Source organism: Pterocles gutturalis, unplaced genomic scaffold, assembly GCF_000699245.1.
Source record: "Pterocles gutturalis isolate BGI_N339 unplaced genomic scaffold, ASM69924v1 scaffold6446, whole genome shotgun sequence".
Classification (NCBI taxonomy): Eukaryota; Metazoa; Chordata; class Aves; order Pterocliformes; family Pteroclidae; genus Pterocles; species Pterocles gutturalis.
Genome location: NW_010097655.1, coordinates 1,725 through 28,242, shown reverse-complemented (window position 1 = coordinate 28,242; position 26,518 = coordinate 1,725). Strand labels below are relative to the sequence as shown.

Genomic DNA, 26,518 nt, shown 5'->3' with positions numbered 1-26,518 from the left:
ACACAAAACCCCCAAACTAACAGGAAAACACCCTCAAGCTATACAAACCAGGCAGGTCAAACTTGTTTTCATTTTGTGATGAGGTCAAGTTAATCAGCCACATGTGGCTTGATGGCTTATTTTGTAAATTGCCTCAGCAGAACCAAATCAATGTTTGCTAGCAAGCCTCAGAGCTCTGCTTCTGATTGAACAGTGTTGTGTATCCAGGAAGGAACAACAATTAGAAATATAGTCATCTAGACATCAGTACTCTCCACAGTAATGAGCCAAACCTCATTTAGCTACAGCTATAATTAATAACCCAACGAAGTTTCAAAGCCCAGAGCAAAGAGCACCTCCAGGCCACAGCCCTCTTGATGAAGATTGTTCCACGTCTCATCTGCACCCTCAGTCCGGCAGCTGAAACTCATCCTCCTGTCCACACAACCCTTCTGGAGCAATCACTGGCAGGATCTCAGCAGGACACATTTTCAATGGAGTCATGACATTTACATCAACTGAAAATCTGTCTTACTATCTTAGGATGTGTTAAATGCCTGTGTAAGCTGTTCACTCAAAACAAGAGTTAACACTCCACACTGAAGCTTGTCCTTGGCTAGAAGGCTAGGGTCGAATTACACTGGAACAGTGTTTTTCTGCCTTTCACCATTGGCTGCAAGGTCTAAGCTTCCATTAAGATAATGAAATAAACCATCAGAACAACGCGTGCTTAGCAGTGCCAATCATGATCACCCTCAAAACTGCACGTCAACAATTTTAATATAATCACACAGTATCGTGAAGAGCAGAGGGGACATTAAATTCAGTTTCACATGTGAGATTAGGTAATGGCACTCCTTAAATACCACAGCTTCATCGCAGAGCAGGACAAGGATGACCTGGAACTGCCTAAAATCACCATGACAGACTAAAGCTGGAAGCGAGACTTGGCCTGTCCACCTGAATCCCAGTTCTGAGTAAAACCATCCACACTGCCAGCAAGCACTGCCAGCTTCACATGGAAGCATCAGATCTCTACAGTTACAGAACCATTTGACTTGCAATAAGATTTTTTGGGGGCTTTTTTGGGGGGTGTGTTTTTTTGGGTGGGTTAGATCTAATTTCCATAAAGCTACATAATACAAACATTACCTGGAAGAAATCTCACAAATCGCGGCATGAAATGAAATCTGGGGCAGGAAACAGGATCATTTTCAAGTGAAGGACCTTAAATACAAAAAAAAAAAAATCCCAGAAAACTTAGGAACAGCAACATATTTGCCAACGCTGCTGTAGATGAACTCAATGAATAGTAATTACATTTGATAGGAACTAAGTTTTAATCAGAAAAGTAACAAAACACACAGTAGAGAGGAACAGAGTAACAACTTCTAGTGAAAGCTTTCCCACGGACAATTTCAAAGAAAGCTACAATAACTTAAACATAAAAAGAACCTAACAAAACCACAGTAGTTCTATTTAAAACAGTGACATGAAAAAATAATTGTTTTATGTAATTAATTCACTTAAGCCTTAGACACAAGCACTAGCTTATCTGTCCCTCCCTATTAGTGGGTGTTTTTTGGTTGCAATAACTAAGATAACACAGAAATTTTCATGACGCTATTTTTTTTTGTCATTTCCTATTTCATCATCCTAAGCTTTGCATTAAAATAAAAACAAAACCAGTAAGTACCTGATGTTAAAAAAGAAAGATCAGAACCAGTGACATGAAAGACAACATTTAGTATCAAACCAAAGAAGGCTACACAAAATGTATGAAACTTGTATGCTTCTCTGTTTAACTGCAATAAGTGCAGAGTGCAACTCCACAGACAAAGTCAAGACATGAAAACACGCCTACAGATTCTGAAATCAAATTCTTTTGATATTCTTGGTTTTCTTTCTTTTAGACCAAGGGAAGGATCATCCCTGAAATTCTCCTTTGTTGTAGTCTTCACAGAAACATATATTTTTGTCTTGTCAAGTCAAAAACATTCAGCTATAACGATATGTTATCCCTCTACAGCTGCCTGTATGACACTGCTTTGTAAGTTGTCTGTAGAGAAATACTGTATGAGTAACTTGTTTGTCAGCTTGTAAAAACAGAGAGAATAGCTTACCCGACACCTTGGCTTCCAAAATACCATGCACAAGATACTGTGCAATAGTAAACATACAATAATATTTATTGTTTTATTAAAATGAACAGTTTTTATTAAGGAAGAAACGTAGTTTATCTGCAAGAAGGCAGTGACAAGTTTGTGCATTTTAATTGTAACAGCCCACACTAACGAACTCTTAATATAATTCATCTTCTTGAAGAACAAAGTGGAAGCTTGTCTCTCTCAAACAAACCAGCATTTGACTTCTTTTGAGGTCCCTCCCCACTTCTTTTCTTTTTAAATCAAGAACATAACAAAATAGATTTCTATTTACAAAAGATGAGATTGAGTTTTCTATGGATTTTTATTCTTCTAAATAAAAGTTACCTTTAAGATTCCAGTCATAGAGCTCTAAAATATCTTTGAATAGATACGAAGAGAACAGCTCAAGACCTCTCACACAAAAATTCTGGGGAAAGAAAAAAAAAAAACAAAACAAACCAGAATTAGATAATACTGTAATACAAATAATGCCATTTACGTATATTTAAATAAAACTATGAAAAAACCTGTTTCTTCATATTTGCCACTGCTAGACGCTGGGCTTTGGAAACAGTATTGATGTATCTGTAATCACCTACTGTAACATAACACAGCGATTTCTTCAGAAAGCACTGTCAAGAAAGCATTCCAATGAAGACTAGTCAATGTTCAAATCAACACTATAGGCAGTAATTGTGAATCTGCAATAATTCACCAAGGACTAAAACCTTTTCACTTAAGTTAGTAAAGTAGATGATGTATTTCTGAGAAGGATCTTTTTTGTAATTCACTTCTTCTTACATGTTCATACTGAAAGTTTATAAATCACCATTTGTGATACCATCATCACTTCCATAGCCATGTATCAGTACAATGCAAACTGAGGATTTTGACCTCAAGAACCAACAGGACAGGAGAGGAGGAAAAAAAAAAATAAAAGACAGAAAAAAGAATTATATTCTTCTCATCAAGTGGGAAAGCAGCTCCTTCAAAGCAAAGACCTTTCATTCAAAAATGAAGGAACTTAAAAAGCCTTCTTTTACGAACAAAATCAGGCCAGGTTGATATAAATTATATGTGTATGATACCAGCCACAAATTCCAAACCCAACAACTCAATCTCTTTCACAAGAACACATTAGTAAACACAGTCTGCAAATAGTGCTGTAGCCAATTAACCAGGATTAAAAAAAAATGGCAAATTCCCTATTTTGCTTGGTGGCCATTTGTTGTTCTAGAACACGGTTTGGAGGCAACACAGCAGATTCAGTAACAAGAAATTAATTGCTTTGATCACATTAAACTTGCTGAGGAATTTCAGGGCTCTTGCATACATTTAGATGCTGTTGAGCCACAAAAAAAGAGATAACTAGAAAGAAAAATGTAAACATATGTGACCAAATTAAACACTGATCCTATCTTTGCAGTTAATATGCAGGGATGTTTCCGTACCTACACACTGTGTTCCACTGCAGCAACTGACTTCACAAAGTGGCTTCACCAGTGATTAATTTGTAATAACAAACAAAAAAAGATTATGAACTGAATGTGCTTTGTTTCTATCCACCGGAAATTTGTTTTGCCAACAGCTTACATTAAGTACTGATAAGCAACTTCAGGGCTTCAAACTCATGATTAAGTTTCAGCTCTGACACTGACTTATGTGGTCCTGGCAAACCAGCACCTCCACATGCCTTATTTTTGTCATCCGTAAAAGAAGGATAGTGCCTAACTTAGCTTACAGATAAGAGTACTTGACGTATATTGTAAATAACTTAAAATGAAAAGAAGCTATGGATATAAGCACTTCTTACTCTTTGATTTTAACATACGATAGCCTAGGTAGATGGATTTATGCTAGTACTTGTGAATGCAAGTTCCTTTTCAGCCATTTGTTCAGAACAGAGCCTGTCTCTTAGAGACGTCATGAGAAGGGATTCTGAAGAGTTTAATCCATTAAGCATATCAACAACTCATAACCCACTCTGATTTTCTGACTAATTATCCTTCTTACCTCAGGCATCATCTCCTCAATGAAATGAATTGTATAGTCAATGTTAAATCTGATTACTTTACATAGAGGAATCTGGAAGGAAAAAAGAATTTCAGCATGAAAAACTATACAGCATCAAATGTAGTTAATGCAATTTTGTATGCAAAGGTATCACTGTCTGCTGAAAAGGGCACTTACTAAAACAGCTGCTCTGGGGGATCATGCAAAGACAGGAACACAAGCGTGTGCAAGAAAAGTAACAATTCTAACCTCTGCCTCTGTAATAACACAGGGCTGACAGGAGGGATGGTCAAGGAAGATTAAATAATGCCATCTACTGGTGATGAAATTTTGTTTAGAAGAAAAAGCAAAGCTCCGTAAACCCATATTTTCTCTCACTTGTATATTTGGAAGTTAATTCATTGTGGGTGACACAACATGTCAGATTGATACAATTACCTGAAGGCAAGGTGTTTTTAGCAATTGTAACTAACTGCCAATTCTGTTAGCTACACTGTCTTAAAATATGGCTTTAAGTCACAGCAACACAATGTAAGAACTTCAAGATAAATTTATAAGTTTATACTAATTTCATCCAGTTAACATTCACAGAAGTTCACTCAACTAACTAGTAAGACAAACATCTAATTCAGTTTTTTTCACAAAAAGTTTCCTTTCTTTGTGAAGACCATGGACTGCCGAAGGTGTTTGGGTTTTTTTTTTTTTAATGGGATTTTTTAAAAGCAAAAAAGCTAAGTTTCTGAACGACTACATAAATGACTAATCCCACTTACACATCTACATCTCTTAGCAAGTTCTACTATTCCCTGGCCTTGCAAGCATAAAATAATCTTAGAATAATTCAATGGTCTGTGAGAGAGAGGCAACCCAAGGTTATTTTGCATTGATAAGCACACAAATAAAAATCTGAACGGTGCTGGGGCTGCACTGAAATCAACGGACTTAGCAGAGTGCACTATTCTGCTTGCATCTTCTTGCAGCTCACTGTCAAACATTTGTCTATTTTCGTCTACAAAGATCTGTTGGTATCTGCATGATAAACTACGGGGCTACACCAAACACCAAGGAAAAAATTTCATTTCCTGCAATGTGATATAATATTAAACGCTAATACAAAAATAAAAAACCTTGGAAGTCAAATGTCCCATTCAGAATCTGAGGAGAGGAAAACCTGTCACATTTAAATCAGAGGGGCTTTAAAAAAAAAATAAAATACAAGGACGATTTGCCTACACTCTAACATGTAATTTCAACCAGGAGAGGATATTTTGATTCAGAAACTCAGAAACCTGGGCTATTTTGATTTGTATTGAATAGAAAATGAATGCTTTAGAGAAGTGACCATGACCAAAATCTCCAAATAAGAGTTACAAGTACACAACCAAATACATAGCAAAGGAACGTGTGAATGACACTGCAGAATTGTTTTGGTAGTTGTATTAAGAAAATTATAATTTCTCTTATGACTGTACTAACGATTTTTCACAATATCTGACCTGCTCAAAATTATTACCGAGAAATACTAATAACAGCAGTAAGACCTCTAACAGTGTGCAAAGCTAAGACTTCAAATTACAGACATTTGATTCATTCAAAGATGTCGATGTTTGGATCTCAGTTTTTGTTGCCCTTTGCAACCCCCCTTTTAACACGTTCCAAAATGTCTCTCAAACTACAGTTTTCATGTTGCCAAAAATCATCTCAAGACAGCAAGAGACTCCTTCCAAAGGGCTTCATAACTGTTAGCAACAGGAACTGACAATACGGTGTTGCTTTGCATTCTACTCTGTAAAAAAATAATCATTTGCTGCTGACCACTTCCTCTATTTGGAATGAGAAAAAACACACGCGCACTTCACAGTAAGAGTAAGCTCAATGTCTTCACTACCTACTAATGTCAGACAAGAATAGTCTTCCTTGTTCTCTGTATATTAAAGATTTCCATAACTCTTTGCTCTCCTGTCATGCAGCAGACACAAAAATTATAAAGATAAGGTGGTCTTTTTACCCTTTTAATTAGAGTAAAACAAAACTGTTCCTTTTAGCTCATTTGCAAAATGAAAATGTAAAGCCCCATGAAAAACCTGCCTTGAACCCCAAGGCTGAGTTAATGCTACCTGGCAGGACTGCTTCATACTGCAACCTCACGGGCTGAACTCTACTCTCTTACTGATTTCTCATCAACATTACAGTCCCTTCCCCTCATCACCAAAAGTAAAGTGTTGTCATACATATTATGCAAGCAAAAGCAAACTGTCACAAAAAAAAAGCTTTCTCTCAGTTCCAGTATTCTTACATCCCAGTCCTGTACTGATAACCATTCTCGTACTAGGTTTTGGCATTGATGGTGTAGTTAGTAATAGGTATAAAACCAAGGAAACAAACAAACCATACAACACTTGAAAAACAGTTCTTGAAATATCAAGATAACAAAAAAATCTTCAAATTTACAGAAATTAAATATTTGCACATTTTTCAATCAGATACGGCTAACTCAGTTTATATTGGAAAAGCAGGGCAGTCAGGTACTAATCATGTTGTTTTCTTGTTATATTTGCTTTCAAAACAACTACAACTTTTAATAAAAATTATAACTTGCCTAGTTCCTGAAGAAGCTGATCAGATGTTAGAAAGCAGTGGATACATCTAGGTAAGTTTTCAGAAGAGAGAAATCCCTTTAGAGTGAATCTCTGAAAAAAGTCTATTTGTCACTTAATAAAGGGAAAATCTTATTTTATTGTTGTTGCTCGTTTTTAAACTTTTTCAACTTAACAAACCTGTTCATCCAATTTAAATCCAATTAACAGTTTTAACAGTTTATTCCATGCTTTATTTCACTTCCAAACTGTGAAACATGTAAAAACATTACAGGGATGCACACCACAGCCTCAATCGCAGCTTGAAGGCAACACTTGCCACAATTAGTCAAGACAAAACCTGACACTAATTAGAATAAATGTCTTTCCCATGTGCTCAGTGCTGGCGAGATGTTTTAAACATACATGTACTGTTGTTTTAAAGAAGTTCTACTTCAGGGCAGAAATAGCTTGCTTTCGAAACAAATCCCACGTATGTAGCAATGAACGTACTTACGTTTGTTAGTGGGGCATGTGCAAACATTGAGAACCCCTCAAAGATATATTCATGGTCATCGTACTCAATAACAGTAGGTCTGTCTGTCTGAAAAAAGAGAAAAAAAGCACCACAGAGTAAGCAAGAAGTAGTACTACTTCCAACACTGAAAACAAAATTAGAGTCCTAGTTAGAATTATTTATAAAGTACTTACTAAGAAGTTTGTGGGAGGCGACACAGTAATTCGGTAGTGGTATAGTCTTCCAGCATTGTTGGTCATGGGGCGACATGGTTTAATGGGCTTAAAGAAAGAGATAAGTAGAATTATGTGTAGAGTCAAGGCAAATTTAGATTAAAAGAGAGAATAAAGCACTTCTAATAGCCATGAAATATGCACTAGGAAAAATTAAATAAAAGCAGGTAGTCATAATTAAGCATTCTGGGAAGAGGGAAAGCAGAACCTTATCTACATTTTCCCTTTCAGAAGTATTTTTAAAGCTATTCAACAGGAAAAAAAAGTGAAAAACATTACTGCAGTTTTTTTCATTTTCCATTTGACTTTCCATCTTCCTTACACACAGCAGTTGTTTACGTACCAGAATAATTTCCTCTTTTATATAAGTTTTGGAAAAGTGATTTTAAAAGCTTACGAAAAGGAACCTGGACCTCACATGGGAAGATCTCAAAGTATGTTATCAAGACAGACAGGTATCAGCTCATCTGCTTGGGCCAAATCTGGGGCCTGTAGAGAAGGGATTACTCTATCACCAAGAGGGAGCTCGGGTCACCTTGCTCTGTCTGCCAGGTTGTAATGCCTGCCTGTGAGGTCCAAAGGCAGCCAGCCCTCTGTGCACTCTGATGCAATGCCAAACACCTGGGATTCACATTTTCTTCCAGCTTGTTCTGAAACAGTCCAGTTTAAAGATCTAAAAATCCTCAGCAGTCAGACAAAACCAGTTTCTTGTACGCCCTACATCCAATTTGCTGCAGTTCAGAGGCTGCCACCAGCCTGTTCAGAATACATCTGTCTGCATGGCAAAAAAAATCACTGCAGTGAGCAGGGTACTACTCTAAACAGTATTACAAAAATTGGCCTGATGGCAATGGCAAGATAGCTACACCACTACGCAGTTCTGTGCACTTTGCAAAACCCATTCAATAAGCAGGGTAATTACTCTGGCTGTTCAGCCCCAAATTAAGCTTCTCTCTGATGCAACAAGACAGTTGTAAACCAGCCAGTTTAAAGCTAGGCAGTTTTATCTACAGGACACTGTAAAAACTAGTATATCCTTGGAAATTTTGTGAAACCTCAAATTCTCAGCTGGCCTTGCTCCAGGGAGCAGCTGCCTTCACGCAGCACATTTTCTATATCAGCTTTCTCCTGCTAAAATTTTCTCCCTCCTTCTCTGAAAGAAAAACACTAGAGACAATGTGGGGAGGAATGTTTACAGTGTAGGCATGCTCTAGTGCTAAGGCAAGAATGCCTCCTGACAAGCTTCCTGCTCCCATCAGCAGAATTACTGTTTTATTTATTTTTCCTTTTAAAGAAATCCCTTCACAAAGAGAGCCCTCATAACATGCTCATCCACTTAAAGATGGTACATCTTTAACCACAAGTTCTGTTTCATTAATGCAATTGTGTTTCAGAAACTTTAAAAACAACCCCTAGAACTAAACAAATACAAGCATAAGTTTTCCATAGTTTTCAGGTGGATTTCATTACCAGTATTACATTTTAAATATGAGGTTACACAACTAAGTGATTTAAAGTTGCACAGGAGTTTTTACTAAGCATGTAAATCATGGAAAAAACCCTCAAATCAAGCCAGGAATGAGCTTACAGCAGCAAGTTTGTATTCATAATTTCAATCCTTAGAATTACTTACCTCTTCACCAGGATAAATGCCATGTCTTATTCCTGTTCGTCGGGCTTTAGCACTGCACTTGCACAAAGGTCCATCATTCATCTGTCAAAAATAAAATAGGATTCTATTTTTACTGAAAAATGGTTTTGGAAAAGTATGTTAGTTTTAATGCCTGGAGTGCTGATGTTTCTAAAAGCCTGTCATGCTTAGATTAAGTGGATGTTCTTAAGCCAATAAAACTGAAAACAGTATAGACTAATGTAAGAAAACTGCACAACAGCATTAGAACTTCATCACTGTTTCAGAAGCACAAAATGGAAAAATGCTCTTAGCAGAATCGTACCACTCTACTATCATATACATCTTTTCCATTTCTTATACTTACAAACAGCACACTGCCTAAAATGAGATTCAGGTCCTAAATACCTACATGCTGAAATCTCCATGTTCAAACAGTTCCACTCAGCTCACTGACTGAAATCCTGTCCGTCATTAACCCCTCTGCAATGTGGCAAGGCTACCAGCAAAAGTATGCAAAGCAGACCATTTGAAGATTTTACTTGTAACTTTAAAGAAGCAATGGGAACACTTCAAATACATCCTGTGAAGAGATCAGCAAAAAAGAGGAATGGGGGAAAAAGTACCCACTTCAGTATTCTGTATGGGTGCATCAAGTAGCTATATCAAAAAGGGCCATGGCACACAGTATAAAGCTAGTGTCTTTCTTTTCACTTTTATGACCAGACTATCAATTACTGCAATATCCTAAAGCTTTCGGCTCTTAACATCATGCCCACTCAGAAATCCAACAAAAAACCAAAACAATCCAGAACCAAACCAGAGAAACAAATGAAGTTTCCAACCCCAGGCTTTAATGGAGTTTTTCGAAGTTTAAATTCAAGAACTGAAAAACTCTTTTTAGACTTAGAAAAAAATCCAACAACCTTGTAATGCAATACAAAAACCAGCAGAACTTTCTGTGCCATTATAAGCAGTCTGAAAATGGAAACAGCATCCATGGTGGAGCTAAATAGCATCATCAGCAAACAGATAATAATGTAAAGATACCTCAGTAAGCAAGAACCACCAAATTGCTGCTAATATAGTCTTCAGACAGTTGGGAGAGGGATGAAATTTTTAGTTCTGATGTTAACTCTCTGAATGTTAATCTCAGTTTAATTTCTTCAGACTGGCACAGTGCATATATGCAAAGGAACATAAGAAGTAGGGCACTTCTCTACTTCTTTGGGAACTTACATTGTACTATCTTAACAACAAAGTGACATGACACCTTTTTGTTCACGCATTTTTTTCCACACTCTGAGACCCCTGAGGAAAGTACGGGCTCAATGAAACTGAATCAAGTGTGGAGGTAAAAGCATACTTCCTCACTGGCTTATGCAGCTAAAAAACAGAAGAGAGTTAAAAAATACAACAAACAGCAAATTGGTCATCAATCCTCAAAAAATAAGGGCCTACTGAGGCTATTAAAATAATCATCGCTTATTTTGGAAAATCTCCTCCTTAATCCCTAGAACTGTCCAGCACTAACACTGCCTCTGTCACATTAAACGCACAGATGGAAACTGAGTGAAGTACTTGTAAAGCCAGGACTTGAGAAGCAAGTCAGATACATGTCTATCTTGTTCCTAATGACACAATTCATGGAAAAAAAATGCAGAAGAGGAATCATGAAGTGATGGTGAAACAATGTTGAAAGATCACAGTTTCACATAAACTAAGGCAACGGCTTCTAAATTCTTCTGGCCAACAGGGCAACACAAACAAGCAGAGAGCAATTGTAAGCAAAAGGCCACCGTGGTTGCATTGGCTTTAACAATTTATTTTCTGGCAGCTGCCAGCACTGCTGGAGATTATCCAAAGTAAGAAACACACTGCTCAGATTGAAGGATTGGGAAGATCCATCCTAAAATTCTAGTTCTGTGTCAGACGGTGTACTTGGATGTGCCACTGTGCACAACAATCATTCTTGTTTTATGTAGTTAGAAAACATTCTGGCATACCAGATAAATACCTAGGAAAACTCCAAATGTTTTCAAATAAAATCTACTCAAAAGTAGTACAGCCCTGAACATTTCATCATTATCCGATTTCAGCCCCTTCAAGAAAGATGAAGAATCAGTCTCAAGAAAGTTTCTGGGAAATAAAGTTTTTCAGAAGGAAACTCATATACCACATATTCCTGAATCTACTCATCCTACAGTTATTCCATTTCTTTCTATTTAGCTAATATTCTGGCCTAGAACATTACTTTGAAGGGTGCCCAAGAGCCACACAATTTTTTTCAGTTAAATATCTAAACAGTTTGCTAATTTTGTTTTCCATACAAATAAAACCAGCTAGCTGTAGTCAGTCAAATTACATTTTTTTTTAACTTTAGAAGCATAAATATGAGTCTACCACAGAATATTCAACAGATCTTCGAATTACCACAGTGGCAATAAGCATTGCAGTATCTCCTGGAATTATGATTTGTTGCATGCTAAACTCATGCATCACACAAAATGCCAGAAAAATAAATTTACTGGGATGCCATTTGACAATGAGTTAGAAGACTGTAAAATATTTAAGTAAGAAAGATGAAGATGGCAAACTTGCAAACAAAAACTAGTCTTCTGTGCAATTTATACATTCAAAAACAACACTTCATGAGCTCAGCAATTACATTTAATGAGAACCGTACTCTCCATGCAGTTACAAAAGAACCATTAGATGAGAAATTAGAAGCATTAACTGCATATTTAAAATATTATTTATCATTATGAGCTGAGAGCTTCTGGGTGAAAAATTTGTAAAGGAGGTAAACATGCTGTATTTTCTCCATACCAGAATTCATTTGTGTACTTTTATCTCAGGGCTAAGAGGACGGCATTAATACACTGTTAGCCATTCAGGTTTTATTAACATTGTCAGACATGATTCCAACTGAATAAATCCCCAGGATTCATGAGCTGGAACCACATTCTTGAAATCAAAAGTGAAGTGCTTTGAAGAAGATGAGGGAGAAAAAGGGGGTAAAAAAGTGTATTGAAATAGATGTCACTCAGCTTGTTTGACAACAATGCAGAATTTCAGGTCTCAAAGGGGAGAATGACTATTAGACAGACAGTACTTTTTCCTCTCACCTTACCTGTCCAGGATCATTGTACCACAGTTCTTCATGGAGACGATCAGGGTGTGCTTTTTTACGCTTAATTTCTGCAATGACGTCAAAAACTTCGGAATCTGAACTGCTAGAGCAGCTGCTGTCATCTTCAGAGTCACAGTCTGAGTCACTGGAGCTCTCTGATTCACACAGAGAAAATAAAATCAGCTGAAAAACACTTCCACACACAGTCTTCCCCAGTAGCAATGCATTCTCTAACATGACATAAAGAACTGGCATATTGAAACTTCTTAAAGTTGTGCGTGCCATTCATGCTAACAGGAAGAGGGACAGCAACTGCATTTTTAATTAAAAATGACAGCAAATACTATGGATATTAAATGCCTACAACAACTGCATCTGTTTGAATGCATCACATTGCTGTTTGGCTGTTCAGAAGCACATCGATCAGCTGCAGAAGAGCAATTTCAGTTACTTGACATTAAAGATCATAGAGTTGGTAACCAACACAAGTATGACTCTAAAGTTATTAAAAACAAAGGAAAAAAAAAGAGAGAGAGAGAAAAAGGAAAGAATACACATAAGGTCACTAGCATGAGCTAAACAGAACCTCTTGTTTAAAAGTCAATTATGGTTGCTACAAGCAAGGTGTTAATGTCTAGTTTCATTTCACCCGAAAATGCTGCTGTCTGTAGCAGGATACTGTCTATCTAAGAGTTATAAAACAGCACATATGGATAGAACTATTACAGAACATGTACTGTTAGACTCATTTTTCAAAGTCAATTATTTCTAATAAATTCATTATTACATATTAGAAACCACAGACAAAAAGAAAACCCAGAACTACTAGCTGAATGAATCCAGCCATAAGCTTTTTGGAAGTGCTGTTCTGTGAGTCTTCCTCCTTATTTTTCCTTTAAGACATTTTTCTTTGTATTAACTGAAACAGTTTTTCTGATCTATCAGAGGGGAGAACAATGCTAAAGAAAAAAAAAGAACAGAAGATGGTCTTAGATTTGTTAAAAAGTCTCCTTTGTGGTCTTGTCAAATTTATATTAATAAGTGTCTGGACTTAATTAAAAAAATAAACCAACCAAACAAAACAAGAAAACAAACCACAAAAAACCCAGAGCCTGATCTCGCATATGTCTAACCACCCATGGTACTTAAAAGTGACTCCCTTTCTTACGTATGTAATGTCACTCACTTCCACAGATGATCTCAGCTCCAAGTTAAATAAATGCTTTCATAGCCAAGACATATAGCATGAAGCAAGTAAGGTTTATTATTCTCTGAAGGAGGGATGCAACATTTCTTCCATTTCTAAGTTCTGACTTAAGCAAAAATAAATTACTACGTTGACAGTGCTTTGAAATACTGTGAAACTATGGTTTAAAATATGTGTATTTAAAATATGCGCATTTACTGAATACAAGACTCTCCTCAGTTAAAAGAAAAAGAGGGAGAGAGAGAACATGAGATAATATTACTAGTAAAATATGCTTCCTTAAAAAAAAAAAAATCAAGATGCATTTTTTTACAGTCCTTAATTCAGCATAAGGTATTATTAAAATATGTCCTTGGGACATATGGCTTACACTGGTCATATACACTCAGTTGCAATCAAGTTTTGTCTGAATGTGCATACATGTGTATTCCTACAAATATTCACAAACACTTGCATTTTAAAGGTTCCCTCATAAACATTAATTAGTTGTATAAGTCTAATTTTAGGTGCACAATGAGTGTGGGACCTGGGAGTAAGCTGGAATTCTGAAAGACCAATGCAGAACTTTTGGATATCATGTACTGAAATCTGCCTTTCATAACCTAAAAGTGTTCTCTGAGTGCATCACTATCTCACTACAGAACACAATTACTGATAACACAAAGCAGAACAGAGACAGCATTTACTTAAGTACAAAATAAGACAAACTATTACACACTACACAAGCATGACTTTAGGAGAAGCTGGCACAGACACCAAGTTGGACCAGGGGACCAGTGCAAACGCAGAGCCCTTGGGTCCTCCAGAAAGAGCAGAAAAAGAAACGCAGAAGTCGCTTTTGGCCCTATATTTTAGCCTGGAGCAGTAAAGGAACTCTTACTGCAGAGATTCAAGGAAGTGAAGCTTTACACAGATATGCTGAATGTAGTAGTTTTCTCCTTGCTTCATCCACATGAAAATATGCCTGCTGAAAAACCCTGCAGTTAACTTTGGTTGTGATTCTTGAGTGAATTTAAATATGTGCAAACCTGCTGTTCAAAAAAAAGGTAAAAAAGGTGTATCCTCTACAAAAGTGAATTCACATTTTATTTAATCTATTTATTATTTTTCTTTAATCTTTATTGTTCTTTTTACACTGCCTGCATATAACTGACCATGTCATTAAATACCTGTATTTCAACTTTACAATTTCTTGTATGTGATTTTTAAAGAGCTACTAGGCTCAGTCTGAAACAGCTCAACAGGCAGACACGAAGCATCAGTTAAAAAACAAGCCCAGTGCAGTATCTAAATTAATCTGATATGTCCAAGAATTTCTTGAACTAAAGCAACTGACTGAAAAACAGACTATGAAACACTGAAATGGCAGAAGTATAATAAGAGCAGATAACAGTTCTCACAAAACAAACTATGAAAAGCAGCTTGCACTGGCTTCAGAGTAGATAAATTCCTATCAAAAAGTACGCCCTGCTAATTTGGACAGTATTTCCCCAATAACTGATACAGCTAGCAGACTTATTTCACTGCAAGAAGATCCCTATAGGTGGTGCAGACAATACAGACAAAATATGTTTCAAAAACTGATACTTCTGCATAAGATCGGGGTTGCACAGCCTGGAGAAGAGAAGGCTTCAAGGAGACCTTATTGCTGCATTCCAGTACTTAAAAGAGGGCCTACAGGAGAGATGGGGAGGCACTCTTTATCAGGGAGTGTAGCGATTGGAGGAGGGATAACAGTTTAAAGCTGAAAGAGGGTAGATTTAGATCAGATAGTAGGAAGAAATTTTTTACTGTGAGGGTGGTGAGGCACTGGAACAGGTTGCCCAGGGAAGTTGTGGATGCCCCATCCCTGGAGGTGTTCAAGGCCAGGCTGGATGAGGCTTTGAGCAACCTGGGCTAGTGGGAGGTGTCCCTGCCCATGGCAGGGGGGCTGGAACTCGATGATCTTTAAGGTCTCTTCCAACCCAAACCACCCTTATGATTTTATGACTCCTTTTTAGAAATACTAGAAAATAAAGAAAGAGTCTTCACAAAAGTCTTTAGAAAGACTAGGAGCTCCTCAAAGCCTCTTCTGTGACATGCTTTGGCCTATCTGACCATGCTCAGGGTGCCTTCATGCCACGGAAGAGACTTTAGCATAAGGCACTGCTGGATACACTCCATTTCCTCTTAGGCTTTCTGGGCAAAGAATCTAGCTCTACTTCAATCAAAAGCAACAGTAAAGCTTCTTTAGATATGTAACAGAAAGGAAGGATTAAAAAAAATATGTATTAGCCTACCAACATTAAATACAAACAACAGTGAAAACCAGGTTAACTACAGATCATTCAATTTCAGAGCTTTGTCATAATTTCTGCATACCTAAATCTTCATCTAGCTTGGTCTTTGGTGGCTCCCATGGTGGCCTGGCTGCTTTGGCCTTTGCCTGCCGCTTTCCTAACTCCTCGTCAAACTTTTCATACAGATCTCGGAGCTTGCTTGTTCCTACCACAGTAGAGTCCCCCTGTTAATTAAAAAACAGAACAACAACAATAAAAAGACAGTGTTGAAACAGCACATGAACACAACACACACCAGCATTTCACAATGAAAAGCAACACGGAGAAAAGACAGTTCCCAGTGTAGTTCAGTGAAACACTGAAATACTCGACCTTTAGCCTAACAAAGCAGAACTATGGCTAAGCATATTTAGTACCGCTCAGCTTTGATTTTCAACAGGTTTAGAAGAAACATGAGACCTATGGAAATATTTTGCAATTAAAAATAATTTTATCACTGTATTGGGTCTGTCTGAGATGGAGTTAATTTCCCCATAGCAGCCCCCATAGTGCTGTCCATTGCACTGATAGCTAGAAAGGTGGACTTAAGTGTACACTGCTGCCATCTGGGTACGCAAGCACAGAGCCCATCTGGATCTCTGGAGTGACAGGGGATGCCAAGAATTGTCCGTGTTGGAGGCTGAGGTGAGCTTAACAGGAGACAAGTGGCAGAAGCACCCCATTGTGACCAGCCCAGAAGCCCCTTGTATCCTTGGTATGGACTACCTCAGGAGAGGGTACTTCAAGGACCCAAAGGGGGACTGATGGGCTTTTGGTGTAGCCACTGTGAACACCAAGAAGATCAAACAGCTATCTATCCTGCCTGGCCTCTCAGAAGATCCCTTCACTGTGGGATTGCTGCGAGTTGAAGAACAGCAGGTGCCAATCGCTACCAGGATGGTGCACTGGCGGCAATACCACACAAACCAAGACTCCCTGGCACCCATCCATGAACTGATTCTTCAACTGGAAAGCCAAGGAGTCATCAGCAGGACTCACTCACCCTTTAATAGTCCCATACGGCCAGTGCAGAAGTCTGATGGAGGGTGGAGGCTGACAGTAGACTATCATGGCCTGAATGAAGTGACACTGCCACTGAGTGCTGCGGTATCACACATGCTGGAGCTTCAATATGAACTACAGTCAAAGGAAGCTAAGTGGTATGCCACGATTGATATTGCCAATGCGTTTTTCTCAATTCCATTGGCAGCTGAGTACAGGCCACAGTTTGTTTTCACATGGAGGGGTGTCCAGTACACCTGGAATTGACCGCCCCAGGGGTGGAAGCACAGCCCCACTACTTGTTATGGACTAATCCAGACTGCACTGGAGAAGGGTGATGCCCCTGAACATCTACAATACATTGACGACATCATTGTGTGGGGCAACAAAGCAGAGGAAGTGTTTGAGAACAGAGAAAGAATAATTCTGATCCTTCTGAGGGCAGGTTTTGCTATAAAGAAAAGCAAGGTCAAGGGACTTGCCCAGGAGATCCGATTCTAGGGAATAAAGTGGCAGGATGGACGCCATCACGCACCCACAGATGTCATCAACAAGATAGCAGCTATGTCTCCAGCAGCTAACAAGAAGGAAACACAAGCTTTCCTAGGCCTTGTGGGCTTCTGGAGAATGCATATTCCAGATTATAGTCAGTTTGTGAGCCCTCTCTATTGAGTAACTCGAAAGAAGAACTGTTTTGAGTGGGGTCCCAAGCAACAACAAGCCTTTGGGCACATCAAACAGGAGACAGCTCGTGCAGTAGCTCTTGGGCCTGTCTGGACAGGACCAGCTGTGAAAAACATACTGTACACTGCAGCTGGGGAGCATGGTCTCACCTGGAGCCTCTGGCAGAAACCAGAGGTCAACTATTAGGGTTTTGGGGCCAGGTTATCAAGGATCACTTGATATCACAAGGATCAAGCCCACTACACCCCAACTGAAAAAGAGATACTAGCAGCACATGAGGGGGTTCCAGCCACTTCAGAAGTTGTTGGTACAGAAGCATGTCTCCTCTTAGCACCACGATTGCCTGTGTTACACTGGATGTTCAAAGGAAACATCTCATCTAGTCATCATGCAACCAATGCTACATGGTGTAAGTGGATAGCACCGATCACTCAGAGAGCTCGACTAGAGAAACTCAACCATCCAGGAATCCTGGAAGAGATCATGGACTGGCCAGAAGGCAGAGATTTTGGAGTGTTACCAGAGGATGTGGCTTGTGCCCAAGAGGCACCACCATATAATGAGTTATCAGAAGATGAAAGGTGTTATGCTTTATTTACTGATGGATTCTGTTGTGTGGTAGGAAACCATCAAAAATGGAAAGCTGCTGTGTGGAGTCCCACATGACAAGTCATTGAGACCGCTGAGGGAGAAGGTGAATCAAGTCAGTTTGCAGAAGTGAAAGCAATACAATTAGCCCTAAAGATTGCTGAATGAGAAAACTGGCCAATACTCTACCTCTACACTGACTCCTGGATGGTGGCCAACGCCCTATGGGGGTGTCCCCAGCAGTGGAAGAACAACAACTGTCAGTGCAGGGGCAAACCCATCTGGGATGCTGCATTGTGGCAGGACATCACTGCCTGGATAGAAAACATAGCTCTAAAGGTATGCCGTGTAGATGCTCACATGCCCAAAAGCCATGCCACTGAAGAACATCGAAACAACAAACAGGTGGACAAGGCTGCCAAAATTGAAGTAGCTCAGGTGGATCTGGACAGGGAGTGTAAGGGTGAGCTATTTCTAGCTCAATGGGCCCATGAAACATCGGGACATCTAGGGAGAGATGCTACATATAGATGGGCTTGTGACCAAGAGGTGGACCTGTCCATGGAGGCCATCACACAGGTCACTCATGAATGTGAAATATGTGCTGCAATCAAGCGAGCCACACGAGTAAAATCTCCCTGGAATGTAGGGCAGGGGCTGGGTTTTCAGTATGGTGATGCCTGCCAAATTGACTATATTGGACCACTGCCATGAACATGCCAGGGCAAGCATCCTCACCATAATGGAAACAACTACTGGTTGAATAGAGACATAACCTGTAAGCCATGCCACTGCCCGAAACACCATCTTAGGCCTTGAAAGGCAAATTTTGTGGCAACATGTCACTCCTGAAAGAACTGAATAGGACAATGGGACTAATTTTCAAAATAACCTTATAAACTCCTGGGCAAAGAAACACGGCATTGAGTGGGTGTATCATATCCCCTATTACCCACAGGCTTCTAGAAAATTGAGAGATATAGTGGACTGTTAAAAACTATGTTGAGAGCATTGGGCAGTGGGACACAAATTTAGCAGAAGCCACTTGGCTGGTTAACACCAGAGGGTCTGCTAACCGTCCTGGTCCTGTCCAAACAAAACCCTTGCATACTGTGGGAGGAGATAAGGTCCCTGTAGTGCACACAGGTAAATGGCTGGGGAAGGCAGTGTGGGTTGCTCCTCCCATGGGGAAAGGCAGACCCATTCGTGGGACTGTCTTTGTTCACGGACCTGGGTGTACCTGGGGGGTAATGCGGAAGGATGGGGAGACCTGGTGTGTACCTCAAGAAGATTTAATCTTGGGGGAAAAAAATCTGTGATGCGAGTTGTATGTTGTAGGAAGTGATGTGGCAGGAGCGACCTGAACTGATGAAGAGTGAGTTTCACAAGGAATAAGAAGGGTGCAACAATGACCCCAAGCAAGCCAGTGTTGATGCCCAACAAGCCAACATGCTGCTTCTCCTGTCCTAAACACCCATCTTGGCAAACAGGACCAAATCGTAGCCTGTTTGCGAACATCTAGAGGAGTGGAAGAAGCCCATGAAATGGGAGAATAATAGCCATCTGTTAACAGACAGGGGATGGTAGTTACTGAGCATGTATAAATCTGTATGTTGGGTATAGAGACGGTTAAGTATGTACTTAAGTTGTAAGTGTTCATAAGAAGGAATTTCAGTAATGAGAATTAAATGGCAATGGAACGGTTAGATATGTATTATGTATTAAATTATGTGGGACCTGAACATAACACAAATGGCACGGAATAAGGGGTGGAGATGGTATTGGGTCTGGCTGAGATGGAGTTAATTTCCTCATAGCAGCCCTCACAGTGCTGTGAGTTGCACTGGTAGCTAGAAAGGTGGTAACACCAGTGCTTTTGATACTGCTTAGCAGTGCTCACATAGCATCAAGGCTGCCTCCCCAGCACCACCCCCACCCAGTAGACTCAAGGCCCCTGGGGCAGGCAGGATCTTGGGAAGGGACAGTGCCGGGACAGTGCCAGGACAGCTGACCCAAGCTGACCAAGGGGATATTCCATACCATATGACATCAGCTCAGCAACAAAAGCTAATGGAAAGGAGAAGGAAGGGGGCATTCGTTGTTATGACATCTGTCTCTGGGAGCAAGCACTACACATACTGAAGCCCTGCTTCCCAGGAAGTGGCTGGACATCGCTTGGTGATGGGAAGCAGAGAACAAAATCTTTGTTTTTCCACACATGGCCTTGGCTTTTGCTTTAATTAAACTGCTTTTATCTTGACCCACAAGTTTTTCATTTTATTTTCTTCCCCTTGTTCTGCGGAGAAGGGGAGAGATAGTGTGGCCTGTTGGGCACCTGGCATCCAGCCAAGGTTAACCCACCACAATCACACACAAGAAATTCAAAGCCCAGCTCATTTTGTTGCCTGCTTTGAACCACCATGAATTCATTTTCCATGTCATTCTTAAAAAACCCCCATAACCAACCAACCACCCACAAACAAACAAAAAACCCTGCAAAAAAACCAGAAACCTCCCCTCCTCTATCACTACTCCATCACCAAGTGTTATTGTCAAGTACAAAGAATCCTGGCTTCCTCCTTCCATACAAAACTTCTCCAAGGTCGTGGGAATATATGGTGACTGAGGCATCTTTGGTCAAATACAGGTGTAATGGAAAGAAAAACCACCCTACCCTCCTGGAGACAAAAAAAGTACCTCTCTTCCATGTATCACTAATCTGAATGAAAACAGTCAGAAGAATGATGAAAATAGAAAACACCAACAAATAAAGCCCTGAACAGGGTTAAGAGACTGAGATGGTTAGGAGAGAAGGATTAAGTGACAAAAAACATAATCCTGTTGAAGGTTTCATATTAATCAAGTAACCAGATAACCAATAAAGGACTCTGGAGAGCAATTTTAGCATTCTCTCACAAACATACCACTTGATCCATGGGGTCATTGGAATAATAGCTTTCAGAATGGGTACAGCGAACCCAGACTGGCTTAAGTAATTCCTCATCTTCCTCTTCGTTTTTTTCAGATGCATTCTCCTCTGATTCTTTGTCCTTGATAGTGGTATAATTTTTCTCTTTGCTGGAGCTCTGATTCTCAGACCACCTTTCTCTGTCCTCCTCCCATCGGGGTCTCTTTCTCTCTCTGCTTGGAGACCGGCTTAGTGGGAGAAAGCAAACACAGCAATTCTCAGTGACAGTTTTATAATGAAAAACAAACAGCTTGCTTTAGATCAGTACATCATTCTATCAAATAAACTACAGAAAAATCCAACTGCCTCTTCCTGTTTTTAACTTGCAACATAGAGTACTTTGTAGTTCTGATACTATAAAAAATGACCTAAAATTGAAAGTGCCTTTGTATTTTAAACCTCATTCAAGAATTAAAATGAAAAATACATATTATTTTAGATTAAAACTCCTACTTGAATTCTAGATTACTTTCTTTTAATTTTGTTCCAAAGTTAGAAGCTCATCACTAAAACTAGAAGTCACATCACTCACCACTAAAAGTTACAAAGAATTTTTAATACAAAGCCCACAAACTATTTGCATGAGAAAAGAATTTGGATTTTATTAGAGTGATTATACAGAAGCCAGACTGGTTGTGTTACTCTAACTCTGGCACTCCTTTGAACAACAAAACCCACTATATTCCTTATGCATTGTAAGAATAATGCTTTCAGAAACCAAATGCAGGAAAACTACTTTTTTCTCTCCTCTGCCTACAAAGCCAATAATGTTGTACTGATTTCAACTATCCAGAATTCAGAAGAATTTTTATCGGTATCAATACAAAAAAGGCCCCTAAAAGATGACCTAAACATAGAATGACTCTAAATAATCTTGGTACTTTACAGACTGGAAGCAAATGTAAGCAGAAGTCTTTAGGACCTTACCTTCCTGCTCTCTTGTAATCTTTTTTGTAGGATCTGTCTGGTGACGGTGATCTTCTGCTATCACGATGCCTATGCCTCTCCCTCTCCCGCTCCCTTGGAGAGTTCAAAACATAAGTTAAATGAGAAATCTGGCATTTCATACATTCCACACCTTAAAGGAGCACAGAAGCAGGCTGAGATCATGTTACACAAAATGACACACACATGCTGACTGCTAAATCCCCAGACATTCTTAATGCTGACATGTAATAAACTCGTATGAGGCAGTGACCCATCTACTCCATCTTTGTCATAGAGCCATCTATCTCAATACAACAGTTAATTCAGACCATCCAGAGGTAACTTCTGTAAGTTCACCACATGACTTGCTACCTTTCTTCCTCTTCTGTTACGAATGGCAAAGGATAAGATTATTGTACCTTTAACCATTCTTCATGCTTCAAGAAAGGGAAAGAAAACCTATTCCATGCACAATAGCTTTGCAAGCACAGCAGTCATTTAAGTGTTTCAGGCAAGCCCTCACTTTCTGACAACTACCTCAAGCACATACAAAAAACTGATTAACACAGAAAAACTGCATCACGCTGAAACTATGAACCTCATCTACAAGACTCAGCTTGCATAAAGAACTTGACCACCCAAATGTAATTCTGTGGCAAAAGAGCTTTAAATTACCAGAAGTCTTGGGGAAAAGGACCTGGGGGTGTTCACTGACAGCCAGCTGAGTATGAGCCAGCAGCATGCCCAGGTGGCCAAGAAGGCAAATAGCATCCTGGCCTGCATCAGAAATAGTGTGGCCAGCAGGAAGAGGGAAGCGATCATCCCTCTGTACTTGGCACTGGTGAGGCATCACCTCAAATACTGCGTTCAGGTTTGGACCCCTCACCACAAGAAAGACACTGAGGTGCTGGAGCACCTCCAAGGAAGGGCAACAAAGCTGGTGAAGGGTCTGGAGCACAAGTCTTATGAAGAGCAGCTGAGGGAACTGGCGTTGTTTAATCTGGAGAAAAAGAGGCTGAGGGGAGACCTTACTGATCTCTACAACTACCTGAGAGGAGGCTGTGGCAATGTGGGTGTTGGTCTCTTCTCCAAAGTAACAAGATGAGAGGAAACGGCCTCAAGTTGCACCAGAGGAGGTTTAGATTGGATATTAGGAAAAATTTATTCACTGAAAGGGTTATCAAGCACTGGAACAGGCTGTCCAGGGAAGTGTTTGAGTCACCATACCTGGAGGTACTTAAAATACATGTAGACATGGCATTTAGTGACACTTGGCCATGTCAGAATTACACTTGGACTTGTCTTAAGGGTCTTTTCCAACCTAAATGATTCTATGAATTACTGTGTACACAAGGCAGAAAAGATCACACACACGGCTTTCATACTCTGCTAACAGCTGACAACTCATTAGTCTACAACCATTTGTGTATCTGTCAAATCTCCTAGCAAATGAGTCTGCTGATAGACAAGGCATTATAAATACGTGCCTCAGGTGGTTTGATGGGCTAACAGAATGAGTCAAGACTATTTATGAGCATATATATGTATGTTTTGATACGCACAACATGAAATAGAATGCAAATTTACAAAGCATGAAGTTCATATAAATTATCTACTGTTCTTCCCCACACCCATTCACCCTTCTCTGCCTACGCCTTGTTCAAGCAGATTGGATTGGATTTCAGTCTTCAGAAAGAGCATATTCTACGACATGATTTACTTGAGAGATTAACGCTGTGCAAAAAACACACCACGGCCAGCAAACAGTTCTCATTAAAATAAGCAGATACACTGTCAAGTAGACCTGGAAGCTGTTGGCCTCAAGCAGTAGTCCACAAGTGTTTGACAAAGAAGCTGCTGAAAACATGCATTTTCAAAACTTAAAACTGAACTTTAAAATATATACAATAAATCATGAAATTCTGGCAAATATTTCAGTCACCTACAAAGGGCAGAAAATTCCACAAGCCCATCACATAGAAAAGGCCAGTTGCATTCAGTTTTAGGAAAATCCTCTTTTGGAAATCAAAGTAAACTTCCTGAATGTGAGGTTTGGGGGTGGGTTTTTTTTTTAATACAGCTGTCTAAGGTTGTGCAATTACATCTCTGCTTATCTAAATCAAAGTGGTTTAATTTCCACAGGTACTATGTGTAAATTCATGTTTCACACATGATGTGAGAAAGCTCAGAGCATCTAAAATTAGAGAACGTGATCCAGGTGCCCTGATCAATATTCAGATACTTAACGTTCCAGTATCTCTCTTTGAATATTCTGACCTAGATCATTAGACACAAAAAGAGCCACCAAGAGAGCAAATCTAAGACACCTGAAAGATTTAACTGGTGATGGTTTGCTCTAAACCACCACCCAGAAAACTGCATCAGGTCGGCTCATAATTTGCAAGCTGCTTGCGTCTGTGAAGGAGAGGGCCAGAAACTTCATGATACGTCCCAAAATAAGCAGTCCACACTCATCTATATGAATCATAAGATGTCAACATAGCCTACAACTTGCCTATTTCTTTTAAATGGTGTATGCTAATTTTCACCTCAGTCTTCTCTTGAGATCACAGGCTGGCTTGCTGAAGTCTTCATCCTGAACAGAATCACACAGGCAAGTCTAAGCACCCACTGGGAGGTCTCATGAAGCCTGCGGACATCTGCACTGGTGTCCCACAAGGATGACAACAGAGCAGGATGAAAAACACAGCACAACATGCTTTTCACTAAAATACCTCACTGCAGGAATTACATACATGCAACTACCGGACTATAAACCCCTCCAAGTGCTGATTCTCTCTACAAATACAGGGCTTACTCAAAGAAAGACCAAATTCGAAAGACCAAATTCAAGTAACACCTGGAACCCTAACTCTGGTAGCTAAATCTTGAACTGCTGAGACTTAAACAGTTTGTAAGGCACAACTTTGAACGCAGTGTTTTCCACAAAGTTGTGCCAACTCTACTCTCACACCACATGTGCATAAGTTTCTATGGTAAATACCCATGAGAGTAGAGCGCTACTCCGCAATGCACTCAGTTTTCAAACGGACATTTCTTTGCTTCCAGCTATCTCCATGGACAAGGGCAAGTCTGCCAAGCTTGCAAAGGTGAGGCAGAAGCAGTGTACCTGAAAAATATAAAGGTTGCTCTTTCCATCAGACCCGAGTACTGGCTACCTCTCGAGCTAGAGGGAAAAACAAGGGCGAAGGAAGAACACTGATGCAAACAAATACGATGACACCATGATAACAACTCTCCCTCTGCAAGCAGAGGATACCTCAAGTTACCTGTTACGCTCATAACTTCTGTGATGAGGCGATATCCTCCCTCTGTCATAATCTGTCCGGTGCCGACTGCTTTCCTGCCTCCTCCTATCTGGACTCCGGCCTCGATCCCGACGATCCCCATGATTAGTGGACCGATGCCTGTCACCATGGATGTGACTGTGTTCACGATGTCGGTGCTCATCATAGTGCTTACTCCTCTCTGGAGACCGTCGATCACTTTGCAACTTCTCTCCCTGGTACTGACCTGTGTGTCGAAAATGTCCACTGCTGCCACTGGTATTGGTAGTGCTGCTCTGAAAGGAGCCAGGGTTGTGCTGGTAGCTATTGAAGTTAGGTGGTGGGAACGATTGCTGTGAATACCCTGCGGAGTACACAGGCTGGTAACTGACCTGCTGTGGCATGACTGGTGGCGGGGGAGGATGAGGTACTGCGGGAGGAGGCATCATGTAAGGAAAGGTGCTTTGCCCAGCAGGAGTTCCTGGCACAGGAGTGTTGCTAGGATTTGGCACTGGTGGAGGAGCAGGAGGGAAGCACGGAGGCACTGGGAAGCTCTGCCTCATCTGGTGGTTTGGAAATGGTGGCCTCATGGGACACTGGCTGATGGGATTCTGTGTGGAAGGGGGCACTGGAGGAGGATAGGGCACAAAGTCTGGCCTGGGAGGCATGTAACCAGTGGCTGGAGGGTTTGAATAGGTTGTTGGAGGGGCAGTTTGCTGGTCATACTGGTATTGTACGGAGGGCTGTTGTGGGTGAAGCTGCCTTAGGTTCTGAGGGCGGTAGGCCTGTGTTGAAGTTCTTGTTCCTGGTCCCCCCTGACCGCGGGGACATCCTCTCCCGGAATGGAAAGACATGGCTCACCCTTAATAAGGAAAATAAAAGTCCAGTGTCACACAATTTTTGTAGGATGTCCACAATGCACTTGCAGGAACTACTCCTGAAGAGCTGAAATGATGGTTCCTGCAATTTCCTCTAACAGAACCATGAACCATGTCCACTGTCTTCCACTGGGAGCTTTGTGCTCCTTGGACCTCTAGTACAGGTCATGTATGCCTCTGATTCCTTTAAGCCTCTAATCCATGTCAACTCTCTACTGTCTTTAATCCAGAACCCAAATTGGACCACACTCTCTGATCTGGGGCAATGTTAATTTCAACAAGTGACCGATATGATGACTGGCCAAGGATACAAGCACCTCTACTAGCACTCATAGACACTTTGATAGAAAGCGTTCAGGTACCCCACAACAAAGAAACCACCCATTTTAACAACTGCTATTGTCATCCAAAGTTCCATAATGAGGAGTCCT

At 40.1% G+C, this 26,518-nt stretch overlaps 1 protein-coding gene across 1 annotated transcript in view; it reads right to left on the bottom strand.

The window, feature by feature from the left end:
• The window catches only part of DROSHA (drosha, ribonuclease type III), a gene marked incomplete at its 3' end in the record, with an annotated part of 54,244 nt that extends 28,181 nt beyond the window's left edge, over positions 1-26,063 (bottom strand). The window contains exons 1-11 of the mRNA XM_010080677.1: positions 25,213-26,063; positions 21,923-22,015; positions 20,952-21,183; positions 15,797-15,938; positions 12,229-12,383; positions 9,099-9,179; positions 7,427-7,513; positions 7,233-7,319; positions 4,140-4,211; positions 2,472-2,553; positions 1,132-1,206 (exon numbers count right to left, since the gene is read on the bottom strand). Of these exons, the coding sequence (XP_010078979.1) occupies positions 1,132-1,206; positions 2,472-2,553; positions 4,140-4,211; positions 7,233-7,319; positions 7,427-7,513; positions 9,099-9,179; positions 12,229-12,383; positions 15,797-15,938; positions 20,952-21,183; positions 21,923-22,015; positions 25,213-26,063 (1,957 nt within the window). The remainder of the gene's footprint in view (positions 1-1,131; positions 1,207-2,471; positions 2,554-4,139; positions 4,212-7,232; positions 7,320-7,426; positions 7,514-9,098; positions 9,180-12,228; positions 12,384-15,796; positions 15,939-20,951; positions 21,184-21,922; positions 22,016-25,212) is intronic.
• Positions 26,064-26,518: the final 455 nt, after the last annotated feature.